The sequence below is a fragment of the Mus pahari genome, chromosome 1 (genome assembly GCF_900095145.1).
Source record: "Mus pahari chromosome 1, PAHARI_EIJ_v1.1, whole genome shotgun sequence".
Taxonomy (NCBI): Eukaryota; Metazoa; Chordata; class Mammalia; order Rodentia; family Muridae; genus Mus; species Mus pahari.
The window spans coordinates 58,668,793-58,692,166 of NC_034590.1; the positions used below are offsets into that span (position 1 = coordinate 58,668,793).

The 23,374-nt window shown below is 36.9% G+C and overlaps 1 protein-coding gene across 3 annotated transcripts in view; it reads left to right on the forward strand.

Annotated features, from left to right (window-relative positions):
* Nox4 (NADPH oxidase 4) overlaps positions 1-23,374 on the forward strand; it is a 138,019-nt gene that overhangs the window by 33,730 nt on the left and 80,915 nt on the right. For 2 of the 3 annotated variants that reach the window (XM_021192474.1, XM_029543590.1), the window contains exons 3-6: positions 3,837-3,943; positions 5,518-5,602; positions 14,689-14,786; positions 16,545-16,572. In XM_021192474.1, the coding sequence (XP_021048133.1) occupies positions 3,902-3,943; positions 5,518-5,602; positions 14,689-14,786; positions 16,545-16,572 (253 nt within the window). In that variant the 5' untranslated portion in view covers positions 3,837-3,901. Of the gene's footprint in view, positions 1-3,832; positions 3,944-5,517; positions 5,603-14,688; positions 14,787-16,544; positions 16,573-23,374 lie in introns of all 3 variants that reach the window. The other variant, XM_021192458.1, reaches the window with a different exon arrangement.

A 23,374-nucleotide genomic window follows, 5' to 3' on the forward strand; every position in this document is an offset into this window, starting at 1 on the left:
CTCTCATATAGAATCCAAGACTACCAGCCCAGAGATGGCACCACCCACAAGGGGCCCTCCCCCCTTGATCACTAATTGAGAAAATGCCTTACAACTGGATCTCATGGAGGCACTTCCCCAACTGAAGCTCCTTTCTCTGTGATAACTCCAGCTGTGTCAAGTTGACACAAAGCTATCCAGTACATGGAGAAAGAGGAACACTCCTCCATTCCTGGTAGGATTGCAAGCTGGTACAACCACTCTGGAAATCAGTCTGGCAGTTCCTCAGAAAACTGGACATAGTTCTACTGGAAGATCCAGCAATACCACTCCTGGGCGTATGTCCAGAAGATGCTCCAACATGTAATAAGGACACATGCTCCGCTATGTTCATAGCAGACTTATTTATAATAGCCTGAAGCTGGAAAGAACCCAGATGTCCATCAATAGAGGAATGGATATAGAAAATGTGGTATATTTAAACAATGGAGTACTACTCAGCTATTAAAAACATTGAATTTATAAAATTCTTAGACAAATGAATTGATCTGGAGGCTATCACCCTAAGAGAGGTAACCTAATCACAATAGAACACACATGATATGCAATCACTGACTTCTGGATATTAGGTCAGAAGCTCAGAATCCTTCTTAGAAGGGGGAACAAAATACCCATGGAAGGAGTTACAGAGACAAATTTTGGAGCAGAGCCTGAAGGAAAGACCATCCAGAGACTGACTTTCTTAAGGATCATCGCATAAACAAGTACCAAACCCAGATACTATACCAGATACCAACAAGGGCTTGCTGACAAGAGCCTGATACAACTGTCTCCTGCGGGGCCTGCCAGTGCCTGACAAATACAGATGTGGATGTTCACAATCATCCATTGGACCTAGTGCAAGGTCCCCAATGAAGGAGCTAGAGAAAGTACCCAAGTAGCTGAAGGAGTTTGAAGCCCCATAGGAGGAACATCAATATGAACTAACCAGCACCTCCAGAGCTCCTTGAAACTAAACCACCAATCAAAGAAAACACATGGTGGAACTTGTGGCTCTAGTTGTATATTTGCAGAGGATGGCCTAGTCAGTCGTCAATGAGAGGAGAGGTCCTAGATCCTGTGAAGGTTCTGTGCCCCCGTACAGTGCAATGCCGGGACCAGGAATGGGAGTGAGGAATAGTTTGGGGAACAAGTGGGGAATGGAATAGTGGATTTTCAGAGGGGAAACTAGGGAAGGGGATAACATTTGAAAATTTGAAATATAAATAATGAAAATATCTTTAAAAACAAAACAGAACAACAACAACAACAAAACAAAAAACAACTAGTTACAGACTGTGAGTCCTTGACCAGATGTGGATTACAAACCCTGGTCAGTGGAAAAATGAAGTTGAAAACAAAGAACAGTTTCATCAATAGTTAACATTTTATTCATATTTTAAGTACACAAATATATGAGTGATAGTAACCAAGAGGAACATGTTTGCCTTGTGTTTTGAAAAAGAGTCTCAGTTTTAGCTCATGCTGAACTAGTACTCACAACCTTTCAACATCCGCTTCCTGAGTACTGGATAATATGATACGTACTTTAAAACCTTTTGTTTAAAATTATTTATCTTGAAAAGTAGACTTCTCCACACCTCATGAATGTAGATAAATTTTGACTTTATAACCGGTGGTTATGAATTATACGTGGGTCCAGTAAGTTCTCAGGTGGATACCCAAGTACACATTGTCCTAGATCTGAGGAGAGTCAGTTCCATTGCACCCATGTTCATCAACTCTTTTGCCATTGACCCAAGGGTCAGTGAATTCTTGACAACATTTGGCCACATATCACTATCATTGTCCTGAGGAAAAGCACTAGCAAAATGTCCTGTCCTCTTGTTGGCAGAGGATTAGAAAACAAGCTCAGGACAGATCCCTGAACATTGAGCCTAAGGTGGGGGTCAGACCCTCACTGCAATTTGGCCCCAGTGGCTTTCTCTGTCTTTAGAAAAGACAGAGCTCTTCTCCTTTACACTGAGTTCCATTCAGAGAGCTGTTCGAGATCCCTTCTAGACAAATCACACTTCCTGACACATCCTGGTGGCTTTCTCTAGTACAACTATAGTATTTGCATCCCAGGCTTCTCTAATGGTTAAGAACAAGAACAAGGAAAGGGGATAGCATTTGAAATGTAAATGAAAAAAATATCTAATAAAAATTAACATTTAAAAAAAGAACAAGCACCATCTTATGGAAAGAGCTATTGGGAGGGAAGATTTATCTAGGGCAGTTTACTAAAATAAGTTACTTCTGGTTTCCATTGATCTGTCATCAAAGAATTTACTGCCTGCTATTTCCTTCTGTGCTGTATTTAAAGCCAAGTGTAAGAGGAAGCACAGGCAGTGGTGCTTGAAGCAGCATCCTCAAATTGGCATTTTAGTTCTGTAACTTCCAAGCTGGTGGTTGTTTTTGTTGTGTAAAATATTAATATCAGAATGGCACTTTATTCTTCCATATAGAAGAAATATTATTAACAATAATAATTTCCTTATGTTCCAGGAGTTAATAAATAAATATAAAGTGGTCAAACTGTGCATGACCAGTAAAGATATACAAGATATCTTCACATATGTCTATAGGATTTATTTTGTATAATTCTTTATTTAAGCATGAAAAATATTTTAACAATAATCAAATGGAAATGGATTTCCTACAAAAGCTAAAGCAAAACACACTAAAATGACAAAATACCTTATATATTTAAACATGTGAATTACAGTTTTACTAGACATGGTCTTATGTCAAATTGCTAATTTGTAACATTATGAGCTGGGTGTGCTTAGCGAAGTGAGTTATATGCAGAAGACAACTGTCCTGATGTTATTTACATTTCAAATTGAATAGTTCAATCCACACAATCAGAGAGTAGAATAATGACTGCCGGGGACTTGCAGTGTTGCCAAGGAATGGAAAATACTAGGTGAAATGTAGATGGGAGGGACAAGTTATGATGGTCAGTTAAACAGTGTGGAATTCCCAAGTCAGTAACATATTGTATGTTTTTCAATACTGAGAATAGTGGAATTGCAAGTGATCTTAGTGCCAAGAAATGGTAAGTGTTGATGCTAAATAGGAAGTGATGTTAGTCTGGTTTGATTTTTTTTTTACACTGTGTGTTCACACTAATGCTTCACATTTTACCTAATGAATGTGTACAGTACTTATTTGTCATTTTAAAATAAAATAAAATTTAGAAAGAAGTGATAGTAGAAGAGTGTTGAAAACATGATAGGAGAGTACAAAAGCAATGGAAGTCCTAGTAACATTGGGATATTTCCAATCCTCAGACCAGGGAAACACTCAAGATGAATAGAGTTTTAAGATGAAGCTGTAGAGAAATCAAACTACAGGGTAAAGAGCTTGAAGACAAGTGTGTGAGAATGAGTAGGCTGGGCAGAAATGGAGAAAATATCAGAGAGAGATAAGAACACAAATCCAGTTTCTTTTCGAACTCTTCTAAGTTTCTCAGTGAATACAGATTTCTGTGCAGCTTGATTGTGGATGCGTAGAACACACTTGCATGAGATCTCAGACTTCTTCCAGCTAGGATAGTATAAGAAATTTACCCTGAAATGGAAAAGCATATTAAGGTGATTATATCACTAGCAAAATGGAGAAAAATAAGTTTTAAGGCTATTGAGAGTAGAAAGAAATTGTTTGGGAGCTTTGGTAAGATCAAAGAAACTCTTGAAGGAGTTGGCATTTAACATGGTCCTTAGCAAACAAAGTGACACATACAACTTCAAATCCAGGCTGCTTTTCCTATGTACTTGACTCTGTTTTGATCCTTGCCTTATTTGTTCAGCTAGGATTGTGTTTAAGCAGAGCTTCTGCATCTGTCCTGAACCTCAACTGCAGCCTCATCCTTTTACCCATGTGTCGGACAGTCTTGGCTTATCTTCGAGGATCACAGAAGGTACAGAAAAGAAATTCTTATTCATGGATTTCTATGGCAGGATCTAGTTAATAATCACATGTTAGTTGTTCCATTTTTATGAACTGGTTTTATTTAGAATATCTCTTCTCAGTGGTGGTAAGGGATATGTTACCTTAAAACGTGGTCAGAAAACTATTCCGTAAACTAGACCAGGGAAGAGGATCACAGACGTATCACACACCATGGTTACAGGTACTATGTTTAGTGCTATGATGACTCCTAACTACAACTCTATAGTCAGACATTACTGGTTCAATTTAAGTTTGAGAACCTGAGTTATAGAAAGTATGGCCAAGCCAAGATCAGCTATAAATGAGTGGCTTAGCTAATTCCAGCTCTTAGAGCTTCTCTACTGTATCAGACCTCATTGAGATTGGTATTTTATTTAGAAAATCCAGGTGAGCAAACAGAGGACCATGTTCTTTGAGTATTGTTCAAAATGATTGCTAGTGTTTGCAATTTCCAATTATTTAACACACATGCTCCTTGTGAGCTATGCAAAAGGCTTAAATAGATGACTGTATTGAATAGTGATCCTCAATTCAAATGTTTGTTGGTGTTGATGATGATGATGATGTTGTTCTTGTAAAATAAGAGGGGCAAAAAGAAAACTACTTTGTCATAAAAAAACTACATTTTTCTCTTTAATTAGTGCTTCCTGTAAATGTGAGCATGCTCATGTTTGTTTGCATGTTTTGATTTTTTACTAAAATAATCAGGGGTTCATGGATAGATAATTATGTTTTCAGAGGCTTTAGTGATCTTTGAAGTGTGTAATGCTGATTTACTGAATCAAAACTTTTTAGTTTTCTAAGGCAATTATATTTGGAAACACTTTATTTTTTCAGTCATTTATGGAAATAGCATTCCCTAGGTTGCCTACTATTGTTAAATGCTAAGATTTGATCTCTCCACTGGCCATTGGCTTGGCATGAAGAGAAGCACTATAAGTGCCAGAAAGCGAAAAGTTCCCTCCTAGGTTTCTCAGTAGGTAATAGGTCTTAAAGAGTAGTCGCCCAGTATGAAGCACAGATATTCAAAAATTCTTGACATTTACTTTTCTACAAGATCAAGGAGACATTTAAAACCACAGATCCCATTGGTCTATCTTAAACATAACCTTAGGTTTTTGCAGCATAAAGAATATCCTATAGTCTATCAAATTTAAACTTAAAAAATTATATACACCAGGTTATCAGAAAGTTTCCCCTGACTGTGGTCCAACAGAAAAACTGCTCATGACAGTTGGGGACAAATGTCAGCATAGACATTTATGTACAGTGACATTTTGTAGAATCACAGTGTGGTTTCTAACTTTTTCATCTAGTAGTTTATGTTTTTCAGGTTTTTTTTTTTCAAGAAAATAACATCTTTTCACATTCATTTGGAAGGCTTCAGAGACTAGTTATGCAACGATTCTCTCACTTTTGACTAGGAGATTGGTGTTGTATTTTCAATATTCTTCGTTATATGATCAATGCTGTAGTGAAAATTTTTTGAGCATATTTTGACTGGTTGTATTATTTTTACTGTATTTATTAATTTTTATTTAGGTCCCTAGCAGGAAAACAAGAAGATTATTGGATAAAAGCAAGACTCTACACATCACCTGTGGCATAACTATCTGTATTTTCTCAGGTGAGAGAGCTAAAAATCACTATTTTATTAGAATTGTATATTTTACCAAGGTAGAAAGACTTGATTTTTTTGTTTTGTATGTTTTCTCCTATAATGATCTTATTTGGTGATTTTCTAGTTATCTATATTAGTTCCTCTTTTATGAGAGTTAGAAGAGAATTGTGAGGGCAATTATAGAGCATAGGTATTTCTTGTGGCGTTTTGCTTTAAGTTTTCCAAATCTAGATCTAAGCTCATACTGATTTTCTTGTAATAGTAAATAATTTCATTTGTAAAGTTTAAAATAATGAGGCTTATTCCAGGATTAAAAGTAAGATTGTATTGCATAAAAATGAATATTAGAAATGTGAAATTTTCATTTAAAAATATGATTCTAGGTCAAGATGTATTTGATAAGTATTATTTATATTGATAATTGTGTAGAAGAATAAACTTGACAACTGTATAATTTTATCTCGATTCATTTCAAGATAGCAAATGTAAACTTTAAGTTTAAATCTTGAACATTTCTACATAATACAATATAGGTTTAAGTATTTGTACAGTGATATGTAGCCGCGTTTATAGCATCATAATGATTATTTTCACTGTTCTAAGCATACTCAGTGTTCTGCAAGTTCATGTTTCTCTTCTTTCTGATATGACACATTTTTCCTCATTAAATGATCTATTTATGTTACGTCCTAGTTGCAGTTCTCCTCTCTTCTCTGGTCCCCATCCCTCCCTCTTGAATCCTTAGAGAAGGGGAAGCCCCCCACTTGGGTACCTGCCTGCTGTGGGACATCAGTTGGCAGCATGGGCGCAGAGGGGACCTAGGTCCAGCCTCTGCATGTTTTTTGGTTGGTGGTTCAGTCACTGTAAGTCCCATGGCCCAGGCTAGTTAACTCTGTAGGTATTCTTGTGGCATCCCGGACTTCTATTGCTCACTCACTTATATCCCCCACTTCCCCCACTCTTCCACAAGCCTCCTCACTGTCCTCCTGATGTCTGACTGTGGGTCTCTGCCTCTGTTTCTATCAGCTGCTGAATGAAGCCATTCAGCAGAATTACTTTATGCTCCTGTCTGCAAACGTTGCTGAGTATCGTTAATGGTGTCAAGGATTTGCTTTCTCCCATTGTATTGGTCTCAGGTTGGGCCAATCATTGGAACATTACCTCAATCACTTTATTTTCTTCCCCTGTGCATCTTGTAGGCAGAACAGATTTTGGGTCAAAGGTACTGTGGGTGAGTTGATGTCCCCCTTCCTCCACTGAAAGTCCTACCTTACTATAGGAGGTAGCCACTTCAGTCTCTATGTCCCGTGCTACTAGGGGTTCTCAGCTAGGGACACCCCCATAGATTCCTGGCAGTCTCCATTGTTCCAGGTCTCCATATAGTCCCAGAGATGAGTGCTATCAATATCTGTTGTCTCTCTCAACCCTCTCCCACCCAACCCCAGCTCCCCACATCTAATCCCTAATCTCACTTACACTCAACCCCCTCTCATCCAGATCCCTCACTCATTCTACCTCCAATGTCTATTTTATTTCCTCTTCTGTATGAAATTCAAGAATCCTCCCATGTGCCCTCCCTATTAGTTTCTTTGAGTCTGTGGATTGTGGTATAGTTAGTTATCCTGTACTTTATGGCTAATGCCTACTTATAAGTGAGTACATACCATGTGTGTCTTTCTAAGTCTCAGTTACCTCACTCAGGATAATATTTTCTAGGTCCATCCATTTGTCTGTAAATTTCATGATGTCTCTGTTTTAAATAGCTGAATTACATTGTTTAGATGTAACAATTTTTCTTTTTCTATTCTTCAGTTGAGGACATATAAGTGGTTTGCAGTTTCTGGCTATTACGAATGAAGCTGCTATAAACATAATTGAGCAAGTGTCTAGTGGTATAGTAAGGCATCTTTTGGGTATAAGCTCAGGAGTGGTATAGTTGAGTTTGGGGTAGAACTATTACCAGTTTTCAGATAAATCAAATTAATTTCCAAAGTCGTTGTACAAATTTGCACTTCCACCAGCAATGGAGGAGTCTTCCTCTTGCTCCAAATTCTGTCCAGCATATGGTGTCACTTGAGTTTTTGATCTGTGCTATTCTAATGGGTGTAAAATGGAATCAAATTAAAACCCAGAAATTAAACCCTCACACCTAAGGACACTAGACTTTTAACAAAAAATCCAAAACCATACAGTAGAAAAAATGAAAGACTCTTCAACAAATGGTACTATTCTAACTGGATGTCTACATGTAGAAGAGTGAAAATAGAACCATGTTTATCACCTCACACAAAACTCAAGTCTAACTGGATGAAAGACCTTAACATAAACCATAAATACCAAATATAATAGAAAAGAATGTTGGGAACTTCCTTGAATACATTGGCAAAGGAGACATTCCTGAACAGAACACCAATGGCTCAGGCTCTATAATAAACAATTAATAAATGGGACCTCATGAAATTGAAAACCTTCAGGAAGACCAAGGACACCATCAATAGGATCAAACAGCAGCCTAAACCACGTAGAAAGAACTTTATTCAATGTACATACAACAGACTAATATTTAAAATATAAAAAAAAGAACTCAAAAAATTAGATACCAGGAAACTAAATAACCCATTTTAAAAATGGTATACACAGGTAAACAGAATTCTCAACAAAGGAGTCTCTAACAGCTGAAAAGCACTTGAAAACATCCTTAGTGCTGGTTCACCTGGTGGTCAGCATGTAGAAAAATGCAAATCGAACCTTTCTTATCTCCTTGTAAAAAGCTCAAGTCCAGGTGGATCAAGGATATCCACATAAAACAAGAATCACTGAAACTAACAGAAAAGAAAGTGGGGAAGAGTCTCAAGTATGTAGGCACAGGGGAAAATTTCCTGAACAGAACACAAGTAGCTTCTGCTCTAAGATCAAGAACTGACAAATGGGACCTCATAGAAATGCAAAGCTTGTATAAGGTAAAGAACACCATCAATAGGACAAAACAGCAACCTAACAGATTGGGAAAAGATCTTTACCGAACCTACATCTGATAGAGGGCTAATATCCAATATATACAAAGAACTCAAGAAGTTAGACTCCAGAGAGTCAAATAACCCTATTAAGAAATGGAGTACAAGCCAGCCAGGTGTGGTGGTGCACACCTTTAATCCCAGCATTTGGGAGGCAGAGGCAGGCAGATTTCTGAGTTTGAGGCCAGCCTGGTCTACAGAGTGAGTTCTAGGACAGCACAGAGAAACCAGCCTCCAAAAACAAACCAAAACAAAACAAAACAAAAATCAGAAAACAAAACAAAACAAAAAACAAAAAAAGAAAAGAAAAGAAAGAAATGGGGTACAGAGCTAAACAAAGATTTCTCAACCAAGGAATATCAAGTGACTGAGAAGGAATATCAAGTGGCTGAGAAGCACCTAAGGAATGTTCAACATCCTTAGTCATCAGAGAAATGCAAATCAAAACAACCCTGAGATTCTACCTCACACCAGTCATAATGGCTAAAGATCAAAAACTCAGGTGACAGCCAGGCGTGGTGGCGTACGCCTTTAATCCCAGCACTTGGGAGGCAGAGGCAGGCGGATTTCTGAGTTCCAGGACAGCCTGGTCTACAAAGCTGGAGCTATACAGAGAAACCCTGTCTCAAAAAACAAAAACAAAACAAAACAAAACAAAAACCTCAGGTGACAGCAGATGCTGGCGAGGATGTGGAAAAAGAGGAACACTCCTCCATTGCTGGTGGGATTGCAAGCTGGTACAACCATTCTGGAAATCAGTTTGGTGATTCCTCAGAAAATTGGACATAGTACTTACTAAGGATCCAGCAATACCACTCCTGAACATATATCTAGAAGATGCCCCAACATGTAATAAGGACACATGCTCCACTATGTTCACAACAGCCTATTGATAATAGCCAGAAGCTGGAAAGAACCCAGATGTCATTCAACAAAAAATACACAAATGTGGTACATTTGGTACATTTACACAATGAAACACTACTCAGCTGTTAAAAATGATGAATTCATGAAGTTCTTAAACAAATGGATGGAACTAGAAAATATCACCCTGAGTGAGGCAACTCAAACACAAAATAACACACATGGTATGCTCTCACTGATAAGTGGGTATTAGACCAGAATACTCATGATATAATTCACTAACCACATGAAGCTCAAGAAGGAAGACCACAGTGTGGATATGTCAGTCCTTCTTAAAAGGGGAAACAAAATAGCCATTGAAAGAAATACAGAAACAAAATTTGGGGCAGAAACTGAAGGAAAGGCCATCCAGTGACTGCTTCACCTGGGAATCCATCCCATATACAGTTACCAAACCCAGACACTATTGTGGATGTCAACAAGTGCTTACTGACAGGAGCCTGATATAACTCTCTCCTGAGAGGTTCTGCCAGTGCCTGACAAATACTGAAGTAGATGCTCACAGCCATCCATTGGACTGAGCACAGGGTCCCCAATGAAGGAGCTAGAGAAAGGACACAAGGAGCTTAAGGGGTTTACAGCCACATAGGAGGAATAACAATGTGAACCAACCAGTACCCCTAGAGCTCCCAGGGACTAAAACACCAACCAAAGGGTACACATGGAGGAACCCATGTCTCCAGCCACATATGTAGCAGAGGATGGCCTTGTGGAACATCAATGAAAGCAGAGGCCCTTGGTCTTATGAAGGCTCAACGCCCCAGTGTAGGGGAATGCCAGGACAGGGATGTCAGAGTGGGTGGGTTACTGGCCAAGGGGAGGTGGGATGGGATAGGGAGGTTTTCAGAGGTGAAATGAGGAAAGGGGATAAAATTTGCAATGAAAATAAAGAAAGCATCTAAAGAAAAATATTAGAACTAGAAATTGCATCTATATTCACCAGATTTCCAAGATAGGTAATACACTATGACAAAATGCTACAATTGAACTCGCTAAACCTTATGAATATACAGATATTTAATAAATTCTGACATTCATAGAATAAAAAAAAAAACCTTAGTCTTCAGAAAATTACAAATCAAAATGGCTCTGAACCAGTAGCTTTTTTCTATCTACATAGATTTCCCATTTTATTTTCAGATTTCAGGAAGTTAGAACCATAACTTTCTCATTTGTATTATCTACTACATCACGTAAATTTATGTTCCTTCCTTGTATTTTTATCACTTGATAGATCATTTTATTTCATATTGGGCTGATAGTTTACTGCCTGGATAAGCTATAGGTTATTATCTGCCTACATCTAGGTTGCTTCCAACTTTTGTCCTTTATGAATAAAGTTGCTGTAAAATATTATCTGTCTGTCTGTCTATCTCTCTGTCTGTCTCTTTCCCTCTACCTTTGAATCTGTCTTTGTCTCCTATGTATATGTTATATATATTTATGGATATTGAGGTTTTTAAGTAGTTTAGATAAGTGTGAGAGTAAGAGAAGTTAAATTTTAACTTACAAAGAGGCCATTCCACCATCAGTAAAGCAGAGTTCCAGTTTCTCCATAGCTTTGTCAACATCTGATATGCTATATTCTGGATTTCTGCCATTCTGTTAGATATTTATTGTATTTCATGATACAGAGTGTGAAACATTTCATATACTTAAGTATTATAAATCATCTTTTGTAAGATATATGTTAAGATCTTTATCTCGTATAATGAGATAATTTTTAAACTATTGGTTTAAGTATGATTTGAATAGTTTTAGCAAGAGTCCTTTATTAGGATTTTATATCTTTTGAAAGTGTTTTCTCCCCCTCTGTGGCTTGTGTTCTTATTCTTTCAATCTTTCCTGGAGGAAAGTATTTAAATTTTAATAATGTCTAGTTTTTCAATCATTTTCATAGATTATTTCCTTGTATTGAGTCACATATTAATTCATAGATTCTATGTAATTTCTATTAAAATATTAATAATATTCCTCATAGAGTCAGATACTCTAACACTACAAATTATATGGAAGTAAGAAGAAAGCAAAAACACATTGAAAAGCCAAAGCATTTATGAATAAAAAGAACAAAGATTGAGTCATTATGCTCTATAATTTGAATTTTGATTAAATTTATTACAAAAGTATAATTTAGTACAAAATTTAGCACAATTTAGTGCAAAAGTAAAAATACAAAAGTATAACAACAAAAGAAAACAATGCAGGGCTAGAAAGATAATTTTGTGGCTAAAAGGATTTCTACTCCTCCAGAGGACCAAAGTTGTGTTCCCAGTACCCACATTGAGTGTGACACAATTGCTTGTAACTCTATGTCCAAGGAATCCAACACCCTCCTATGGTCTGTGTAGGCACTTGCTCACATGCAGTATATGTACACAGAGACATAAGCACACACACACACACACACACACACACACACACACACACACACACACACATCTTTTGAAGAAGAGAGAACATAATCTTGACATATAAAAAAAGGCTTTATAGGACCTTAGCTATTACTCAGTGGGTAAAAGCAATTTGCGACACGGGCCTCTTGACCTGAGTTTGTGAGCTCCAGAACCCACACAAAGAGCCACATGCAGTGTTGTAGATCAGTCATCCGTGAACACTCACAGCAAGATCAGAGACAGGAGAATGAGTGGAAGCTCACAAGGCTACCTAGCTAGTCTAGAGTATGCTGTGCAGTAGAAAGAAAAGAGACCTTGCCTCAGGAAGGTAGAAGGTGAGAACTCTTGAAAGTTTTCTTGAACGTCTCTCTCTCTATATATATATATATAGCATGACACATGTGTGTGTACAAAATTTTGTCACTTAATTAAAAAAAAAAAGACACAAAGAAAAATGAGACAGGGTTGTGTGTCCAGATATAATCCCATGCAACTATAGTCACATGATTCTCTATACAGAAGCCATAATCATAGCAGATAAATAGGAGCATTGCCATGAAATTGTGCCCAGCAAACTGTCTTCACATGCAGAAAAGTATAACATTTAGGCTAAAGAAAAACCAACTTAAAAGATAAGTGACTTAACTGTCAGATGGAAAGATATCAGGGTTAAGAGAGATGGCTCAGCATTTAAGAGTGCTGCTCAGTTATGAAGACTGGACTTCAAATCTGATTGTTCATAAAAGCTAATAACTCTAGTTCCAAGGGACCCAGAACAGTCTTTGGCCTCCATTGGTACATGCACACATACACAATTGTACATGTACTGATACAGATATACACAATTCTGGATCAAAATTTTTAAAAGTAGGTGAGTTTGCCCATCCTTCCACTGGGAGCCCTGTCTGTCTACTGGAGGTGGTCGCTTCAGGTTCATCTCCCCATTGTTGGATATTTCAGCTAATGTCATCTTCATTGAGTCCAGGGGGCCTCTCACCTTCCAAGGCTCTTGGACTTTCTAGAGATTATGTTGAGTTCTTTTTTTTTTTTTTTTAAATAGGCTTAATATTCAGTAGTACCAGGACTGTTTACTGAAACCCTACATTTTTCTTTCATTTGTTGTCTCTTCTCTTTATTAAAACACTAGTGAATTATATTCATTTGAACTGATTTTTGGGTTCTCTATTTCATTATTCCACTTGTATATTCTTCTGCCAGTAACATACCCCTTGAGTACTGTAAGTTTATGACACTTTTTAAATATACCTAATATTAATGCACCCCATTTTGATACCCAACTTGTTAGCATGAATTAAAATTCCTAAAAATAAACTTTTAGTTTATTTGGCATTTTGAGCCTCTCTTGCCTTTATTGTTCTTTGTGGGTAATTAATAGGACTTGATGACTCTGAATTTTACAGTCTACGTTTTACACACTGCAAGCTCTTCTATTTTTCAAGCCATTCTTCCCTTTGATACAGCATACTTCATAAATTATTTTAACCTGTAATGGTTAGTTAATAATTACAGAACATTTATATCTTTCATTACTGTCTTCATGATTTTACAGATAAATTGAAAACTAGTAGACAGGTTATAGAGCCAAGGCTACAGGAGTGTCTTTAATCAATATGTTATCACAGAATGTTAATGTGTACCTCATTTAACCCTAGGGAAAAACAGATTAGAAAAGGAGGAGGTTTTGAGGCCTAGTTGAACAGATCATTTGTTCTTTCCTTGTCTGTCTTGAGATAATTTTCATTGCTGGCTATGAACAAATGGGTTATTTCAAACTTCTAGTAATTCTCTGACACATGCATCTTTTATATGAACTCAGAGTCATCTGAGCATTGTGCTGGCAGTATCTTTATAGGTTGGTTGGTTGTCATGTAGTAATCACTATTTTCCCGAGTTTTTCTTCCATGAAGTGCCTCTCAACCCTTTACTGTTGAGTTTAGAAAATTATTTATTGATTGTGGAAGAATTCTTCTGGTTAAAAGCCGTTCAGAGGGTGCAATTTGGGAATGGATGAGAGTGAAGTGCATAGGGTAGAGTGGGTTAGAGCTATGGGAAAGATGAACTGTGTGAAATACAAAGGTATCCAGGAACCAGTAAGCAGTTTATTGAACAAATGGATGTTTGTATTGATAGATGCAAAAATCTAAAAATTGTGTGTGTGTGTGTGTGTGTGTGTGTGTGTGTGTGAGAGAGAGAGAGAGAGAGAGAGAGAGAGAGAGAGAGAGAGAGAGAAGAGACTGTGTGTGTGCGTGTGTGTGTGTGTGTGTGTGTGTGTNAACCAGTAAGCAGTTTATTGAACAAATGGATGTTTGTATTGATAGATGCAAAAATCTAAAAATTGTGTGTGTGTGTGTGTGTGTGTGTGTGTGTGTGTGAGAGAGAGAGAGAGAGAGAGAGAGAGAGAGAGAGAGAGAGAGAGAGAAGAGACTGTGTGTGTGCGTGTGTGTGTGTGTGTGTGTGTGTGTGTTTGTAGAGCCAAGACATTAAGTTAGAATCTTCTCTAGATCTTGACCTGAATTACTATAGTTATTTAACTCTAGCTTTTGAAAATTTAGTAAACTATCTATATTCAGGTGATTTTGAGTTTGTGTTTTAGAATGATTTCAATTCAATATTTTATTGCTCATGTATCTATTGCAGTTCTAGTTTTAATCTGTAATTGTTTATGGAGAACAAATGACTTCTAGCCAAGGAGCATATGCGGAACCCCCACTGACCTATACCTGGTTTGGTTCTGTAGGTGTGCATGTAGCTGCCCACTTGGTGAATGCCCTCAACTTTTCAGTGAACTACAGTGAAGATTTCCTTGAACTGAATGTAGCAAGATACCAGAATGAGGTGGGTGGTCTCTGCTTTTCCATTTTCTGCTCACTTGTCATTAGATAACTAATGAGGGTCTGTGATTTTTACAAAAAATCTGTACCTTGCTGCTCTTTTGAGTGCTTTTAAAATGCAGTTGTCAAGTTGAGTTTTATTCCCTTTCAATAGAAATTGCAGGTAATTACTATGCTATAGTTTCTCCTGCTGAAAATGGGAGTTTGCGGTGTCTACTTTTTATATCCTGCACTATTCAGAAGGTTGCCACTCAGGTCTGCTTTCCGACTCCCAGCAGCTTTTGTATAATTCCTCCCATTTAGTTGAGAGTGTCGACAGTGCCAATCTCAGGAAAAAAAAAATACTTTAATAACTCACTTACTGTGCTTGGGTGGAAAAGGGCACAGCTGTAGGTTGATTATTTGTCGATACTAAATAATGAATTTATTTGACTTAAAAACTCATTGTTTTTTTTTTTTAATGATTTCTTCATTTTCATGAGATAGGTGACCTTGAGCTGAATTTACAAGTATGTGCTATCTAACGTAGGGGCAATGCTGTTCCATATGATCTTTTATATGTTCATGAGATAAAATTTTATGTGCTGAACCAGAATCAGATGCTCAGCACATATATTAGCAGTGCTCAGGTCTCTGTTGCTTAATACTTTCACACTGTCTTCAGAGAGGCATTATTTCCCAAGGTCATGACTACACCCAAGCCAAACTGCTTACTCTCTGAGCTTTTCTGACGAATTACAGTGACTTAACCTGTCATTAAACATTCCCCTCATCCCAGACTCCATTTTTTTCTTTTACATACCATGAGGAATTTCACAGCTAATTCCACTCTAATCATCTGATTGTCTTCCTAAAAGGAAACAAGTGACAAAACCAATTGTAAAACTGAATGCCTCAAATAAGTTTTGATAAATCTTTTGCCTCTACTATTGTCTATAGACATCAATATGATTGGACTAGTCTGACTAGGGCCTGGGCATTGCTATTTTTAAAAAGGATGAGCAGGTGATTATAAAACGTTGAGATTCACTGGAGAATCTAGCTTCTTAGCTTTCTCAGTGACAGCTCTCCAAATGTTATGATTTCAAACTAAGTTCTACTTCTCACATCTCCAGTTCCTCTCCCTGAACTGTCCTTCAGCCCTATTGTCATATTAGCAATGGTTGCTTGTTTCCAGGCCTCACTCCAGTTTCCTTTGTACAGCATTTCCTTTTATGCTCCTCTTTCTAAAATTCATCCTTCTTTAACACCTATAAATATGTTTCCTACTTTCATACTATGTTTAGTTGTCCAATATTCCACTATGTTGGTGTTTTTAGTCTTAAAATTACTTTTTGGTTGAGCATTGAACACAATATGTTTAAAAGTTATCTTGGTTGTAAGGCAGGATAATAATGAATTTATAAATTTACAATCTGCTGGACACCATAATGAGACATATATCATTATAACTTAAACTATTGTATCTCAAAGTTGTTAAATAAACACCAGCACCATTACAGCCAGCCTGTAATCAGATCAATAATCTGTCCTAACTTAGTCAGTGCTCTCTCATTTTCTATGTTGGTAAGACTTCTCTAGTTTTGCTTTCTATAATGCAAAATTGTTCTGAGACTTAATTAACTGAGACTATCACTTGTACTGGATGAATGGTGCCGTAATTCCTAATATATGGCAACACACATGGTAAACTTCTTGTATAGGTTTGTGTCACTACCATTTTATTTTTCCAGTCAAATGTTTTATTCTTTTCTTTTCTCAGGATCCCAGAAAGCTTCTCTTCACAACCAGTAAGTTTTTATTGTTTTTCAACAATGAATGAAACAAGGGTTTTTGAAAATACATATAGTCAAATTATACATCAGTTGATACATGCTAAATTACAACATTCTATAATTGATATTAATAGTTTAGTTATGATGCTGCAATGCCAACTGTTTCAAGAAATCCAATAGTTTGAGTCTTGGATGAATAAAGAGAAACAGTAATCAGACACATTGTTTTGCTATACAGTTTTCAGCAAGTTGCTCAAATGAAAACACTATAATCCTCATGTCTCATGAAGGCCTGCTATAGCCAGTGTTTTGGCAGGTAATATACATGTTCTTGCTCTCAAAGTTTAGGGGAAAATATTGGGCTATTGGTGTTTTTGTAGTTCTAGCAATTGAGTTGTCTTAAAGTGATATATGGGACATGATCTTAAAACATATGAATGGTAAAGTTATTAAAATAAGTTATGTGTTGGGGCTCTGTTATTTTTACATTTACATTTACATTCAATTCTTTCCTGTTAATATTGATTTGTAATGTCAGTCTAGATTATTCGATTGTTAATGTACATCTTTTCAAAAATTAACCCTAATGCTGGAGAAAGTTGCACTGTGGGGATGTTTTCAGCATGTATGTCAAGTGTAAGGGTGATTGGGGCATTGAGACAATCTGTGATAAATGATTAGCAGTAATTAGCTAGTAAGGATATAACATGCACAGTGACTGGGGCATATTACCCTATTATATGCATTGTCTTTCCTTTGCACTACTTTTATGAAGAAGAAATAATGCAATTTACATCTATCCTTCTATGTCTTAGAGTCATAAAGTATTTTTGTTCTGATGACAAAATTATTGCATTACCACATTACAATATTTCACAGTTCTCTATTCAGGAACATAATTTAGTTTTGCTTAGCCTTTTGTTCATCAATAACATGTTTTGATTTAAATTTTAGTGACTGGGTAGAAAAATAAAAGGGAAACAGTAACAAAACAAAGCATTATGTACAAATAAATACATTTTAGATTCACATGAACTAAATCAAAAGAAAGAACAGAACTGTGTGTTAAGAATATTTTCTATGGAGCTGGAGAGATTGGCTCAGATGCTAAGAGCAGGCTGTTATTCCAGAGGTCTGAGTTCAATTGCCTGCAACCGTGTTGTTGCTCATCAACACCTATAATGAAAACTGGTGCCCTCTTCTGGCCTGTAAGGCATACGTGCAAGCAGAATGTTTTGTGTGTGTGTGTGTGTGTGTGTGTGTGTGTGTGTGTGTGTTTCTTGTACTGTAGTGTGTTTAATCTTCTATTGTCTTCTCTCTTGGTGCCTAATTATTTTTTAGTATACTAAGAAATTATTTCTTAAAACTAATATCCATAAAAGTACAATATAGTAATTACACTTAGTATTTAGGAAATGAAAAGAGTATTGAAAGTAAGAATTTATACAATAAATTCAATAGTTTTGAGTATACACACATCCCTTTAAAAATGCTTCTATACAAAAATTTCCTAACTCAATAATATATTCCATGATGAGCATAAGATACTTGACATTTAATTAAAATAAGAAAAATGTGCATAAACAAACACAATTATGTTTTTAATTAAGTTAAAAGAAGTAGGATAATGAGTAGAATATGATGTGTTTCTGACTACATTTTGTGTAAGGGAATAAATGTGGCTCAGAGTCATTCACACAATATATTATAGTACAACTGTGTATTGTAAAGGATCACACAGGGTGGTATAGTACAACTGTGTATTGTAAAGGCTACTAATTAGTTGCTTTCATGAGTAGATATAAATAAATTATAAAACACATGCCAGTTTTCTTTCTCCTTAAAATAAATATACATATTTGGATTTTTTTTATTTTTTGAGAGGATCGAGTACTTTCAGAAAAATAATTTTAATTCCATATAGGCAAGTTTAGCTTTGCCCAGTACAACTTGACTAGTGATTAATTTTAGTCTGTTTTTCCTGTGTCTTGGAAATTGTATCCATAAATGACTAATAGATTAGAACTTAGCTCAGTTGCTAAACAAGGGTACATTGGGGACCATTCAATGTTTCAGGGATGATCCAATGTTTATTACTTAGAATCCTCTATGCTGCAATTTTCTATGTTGTTTAACTGCCCTGGATGTACCACTAGACCAAGATTTCTCATTAGACCAGCTTCATTTTATATAAAACATCTAATGATACACTTGGAATGCCAACCAACGATTAATTGAACACAGAAAATCACTTGTTTATATGTTTAATTTGATGCAGAGAGCTACACAACTATCCACATAATAAGTTATCTAGCTTTTGCCTGTTCACTTGCACTAAGTAGGACCTGGGACTACATTGAGGGGGTCTCAATCCTTACCTTTTCAGTAATTTTAATTACAGCAGGTAATATATTCTGACCAGTAGTTCTCTGAGACTAAATCCCACAATTGCACATTTTGGGGAAATACTCTGTGACTGAGCTATAAGGACTCCTAATCATTTGACAGACAGATTCCCGTACACGCAAATTTAATGCTTCATTATTCATAATACAAGAAATTGAGCTAACCAATATGAATAGCTAAAGAAAATTTGATACATATATGTGATCGATCATGACATTTACAGAAAATGGATGGAACTGGAAGTTATATTAAGCAAATAAGCCAGAGCCAGAAAGCCTTTGTTCTTTCTCCAACAAAAAAAATGCTACTTTAATTTTTATGTGTATGCATACAACTGTGTGTGTGCGTGTGTGAGTGTGTGTGTGTGTGTGTGTGTGTGTGTGTGTGTGTGTGTTGGAGGGTGTGGATATAGACCAGGAAACCAAAAATGGAGTAATGAGAAAGGATTGGAATCCTAAAGGGTGAAATGGGGAAAAGAGTTTGAGGTGTGTGACATACAAGCAGAAGGGAGGGTCTGGGTGAGATTAAGGGACCCCCAGGAAGAGAACAGCAGGAGGAAAAGAGGGAGGAAACTTGACAGGAGCAAAGTATGAATGAAAATGTCATAAAGAAACCCAATGTGTTGTATGATGGATTAAAAGAAAGAGTGAAAGTAATTTGGTTATATAAAAAAATGCAGCAAATTTTAGATAAAAATTTTAATCAAAAGAATTAACAATCATTAAATTTATTCCCTGTGGTATACAGACAAAATTCAGCAAGATTTGACTTTGCCATGGGAATGACTACAAGACCATAATGTCAGACCATTTTGAAATTTGGCTTCTCTTTCATCTTCCAGTGACAGAGTCAAGCCCGCAATGTTCCATGCCACATACCTCTTTGTCTCTCTCCCTTCCTCTTTCCCCTTTCCCCTCTCTTTCTTCCTTCCTTTTCTTTTCAAGCTTTTCCTATGTCTTTTCTGTGTTCTATGGGTGGAATGGAGATAAAGGTTGTTACAGAGTTTTGCATGTCCCTCTCTCTCTCAACTGTCTGTCTGTAGCCATGGATGACACTGCCTATGCAGTTTATTTGCTCTTTCTGGCCTATGGGAGCATGGATCATGGGTTTCTGCATGATGGTTTTTGGAATCTGCACAGATCATGAACAAAGCTTCTGGTTGTAGTAGGATCATGCAAGAAATTCTTTAGTGAATGTGAGGAAAGATTTGAGTTCAGTGAATTTTTATTATATGTTTTCTAAGATGCTTTATTATAGTAATATGACTTGTGATTCTTCAAGGAATGAATCTGACCCTTGAATAATCAGAACTGTTCATGTAACCTACTAGGACAACTGTGGCTATAGTCCAAAAATACCCATTTTTGTAGGCTTCCTTCCATTAAGGTGGTTTGTAGACAGACATTCAGTGACCAATTGCAACAGGTTCAGAATCTCACGGGAAATCTTCACACCTAAAGAATTAGTATAGGCACAATGAAAATATTAGAGATGTCTATCTGCTCACAAATTTTACAGTATGTAACATTCATTTGTTCTAACATTCAATATGTTTTTTAAGGCTCAGTTGCAGTCTTTATTGTTTGTTTTTCAAATATTTTCATACTTAACTAAAGTTTACTAAATCACAAATATATGGAAAGCACACTATTTGATTGGCTTTAATGTGCATGTGTGTTAGTCTTTATCAAAATCAAGACCTCTAATATTCCCATTTCCCTGTTTCCAAATATTGTATATTTTAATAATTCTTCTTGTCTTTTGTCCTTTCTTGTGACTCAGTGGCTTTTTTTCCCAACATATTTTGCTGGCTCTTTGGAGATTTAACATCATATACCCCTATCACATTTCTTTTCTAGTCTTTTCCTGTCTAGCCCCCCTTGAGGCTTACCCCACAGCCCACCCACCCCCAAAAGAATTGTTCAATTTATGTTAGTTGTATACTCACTGGGTGGTCATCGTCAAACTTTCAGTGTCCTTTCCCCTAAATAGAATAATAGAGTTGAGTTCTTTCCCTCTCACCTCTCACATTCCTGCTAGAATTCATCTACTGTAGCTCCAGCATCCTAGTTTAGTTTAGTTTATTTCTCTTCCATGGCTTTCTGCCTATGCTATTCCTATTTTTTATTTATTTATCTATCTATTTATTTATTTATTTATTTATTTATTATTTTTGTGGGAGTGGGGTGGATTAGAGTTGGGCAGAGATAGAAGTTGTTACAGAATCTTCCATGTCCCTCTCTCTCAACTGTTTGTCTGCAATCATAGATATTACTGCCAATGCAGTTTATTTGCTCTTTATGGTCTGTGAGAACATAGATCATGATTTTCCACATGATGGTTTCTGGCATCAGCACAGACAATGAACAAAACACCTTGATGTAGTAGGACCACAGATAAGGTCCCCCAGTACAACTGGGAACGAAGATATCAACATGGCATCCCACCACAGGATAGAACACAGTCTGTCTGTCTTAGTTATGTTTTACTGCTGTGAACAGACGCCAAGATCAAGGCAATTCTTATAAAGGACAACATTTAATTAGAGCTGGTTTACAGGTTCAGAGGTTCTATCTATTGTTATCAGGGTGGGAGCATGGCAGGCATAGGGCTGTAAGGGCTGAGAGTTCCACCTCTTGTTCTGAAGGCAGCTAGGAGGAGACTAGCTTCCAGGCAGCTAGGATGAGGGTCTTAATGCCTAAGACCACCTACTCCAACAAGGCCACACCTCCAAATAGTGCCTCTCCCTTGGCTAGGAATACTCAAACCACCACAATGGAATTTGGTGCTTACATGGGCCACAGACATCTCTACAGACTTAGCTTCAGTAAGACCTTGGATCCAGACATGGCTCCCAGCTGCATCACAGGTGTGGACATCACTATGGCCCCAGGTGGCAGCATTGCTGACAGACATCAACATGGTTTAAGGCTGTAGAACAGACAGACCATGAACATTCATATAATTTTGGGAGTAACGCAGGCCATGAACATCAACACAGACCCAGTAGCATTTAGACTGTGGACCCAGACATGGCCCTCTGTGGCAGCTTGTTCCTGGGCAAAATCTGCATGTGCTTAAGCTCTGGCATGCTTCACGCCATTCCATAGACCTCACATGATCTGCCATCAATCTCAGCCCTCTCTCTTTCCCTGTCACCAGTTCAGCAACTCTCCCCAGTGCTCTCACCACTCCACTTTTCCATCTCGCTCATTTCTCCATCTTGAAGTAGTACCTCAGGTTGTGCAAGAGCAAGTGGGGACTGTTTCTACCCAGTCTGGCCCTGCTGACTTCCAGCAGGGTAGACCCACAGTTAACTTTTCTCAATTTTTCTGTGCATATTAATCAGCACATTTCTACTTTTTACAAGGTGAAGCAATTTATCTTCTTTTACTAAAGTCTATTCATTTGGAGGATTCATCTATACTGATGCTTAATATACCAGTATTTCCTACTTTATTGTTCGTTGACTTTTTATATATGTGTAACAATACAGTTGTTTCTCTGCTTGGCTGTTAATGTTAGTATGAGCACTTGTATTCCACGACCACTAAAAAAAGTTGTAAATATTCTGAAAAGAGTATTTGTGTTGCTGTATGCTTGTTTTTTTTTTTTTGTTTTTGTTTTTGTTTTTGTTTTTGTTTTTTTTGAGTAACTATTCAGGAGCCAGGTCATGCTATAAGGAGGCTGCTTTTAAATAGTCTATTGTCTGTCCTTCAGTGTGAGGTGGACTGATTTCTTCCAGTGTGGTAGGGAAGCAATCACTTAGAGGAAATGGGAAAAGGTGCTGTGAAATAAATACCATAGGGAAAAATGACCCGGAAGATATAATTTGTATTAGGAATATAAGGCAAGGGAATGATTCCTGATGGCACTAAGTCTGTGTGAAGGGAAATTTGTTTCTACCATAGTCAGTAGTCTAATATTATTATTGTCCAGTTGCTCTAATCACTTTGCTCTCTGAATGATACACACAAGCACTGTCCCTACACTGATCCAGGACTGGTTGTTTCTTTAGTGGTTATATGTCAGTGAAAGCATTAATGTTCCATAGGTGATGCCCGAACAAACAGAGAAGTGGGAAGTTTATATAATTCTCCAAATAGAATTTGTTGAATAATTCTTCTTTTGGCCCAATTTCAGAGTCTCTCAGATGGGAAATTTAGGATTGATTACTATATATATATATATATATATATATATATATATATATATATATATATATCACTGGCAGGATATGATAATGAATATCTTTAATCCTATACTCAAGAGGCAGAGGCAAGCCAATTTCTGTGAGTTTGAGGCAAGCTTGATCTTCAGAGCAAGTTCAAGGACAGTCAGATCTATTTTACAGTGAAATTCTCTCTCTCTCTCTCTCTCTCTCTCTCTCTCTCTCTCTCTCTCTCTCTCT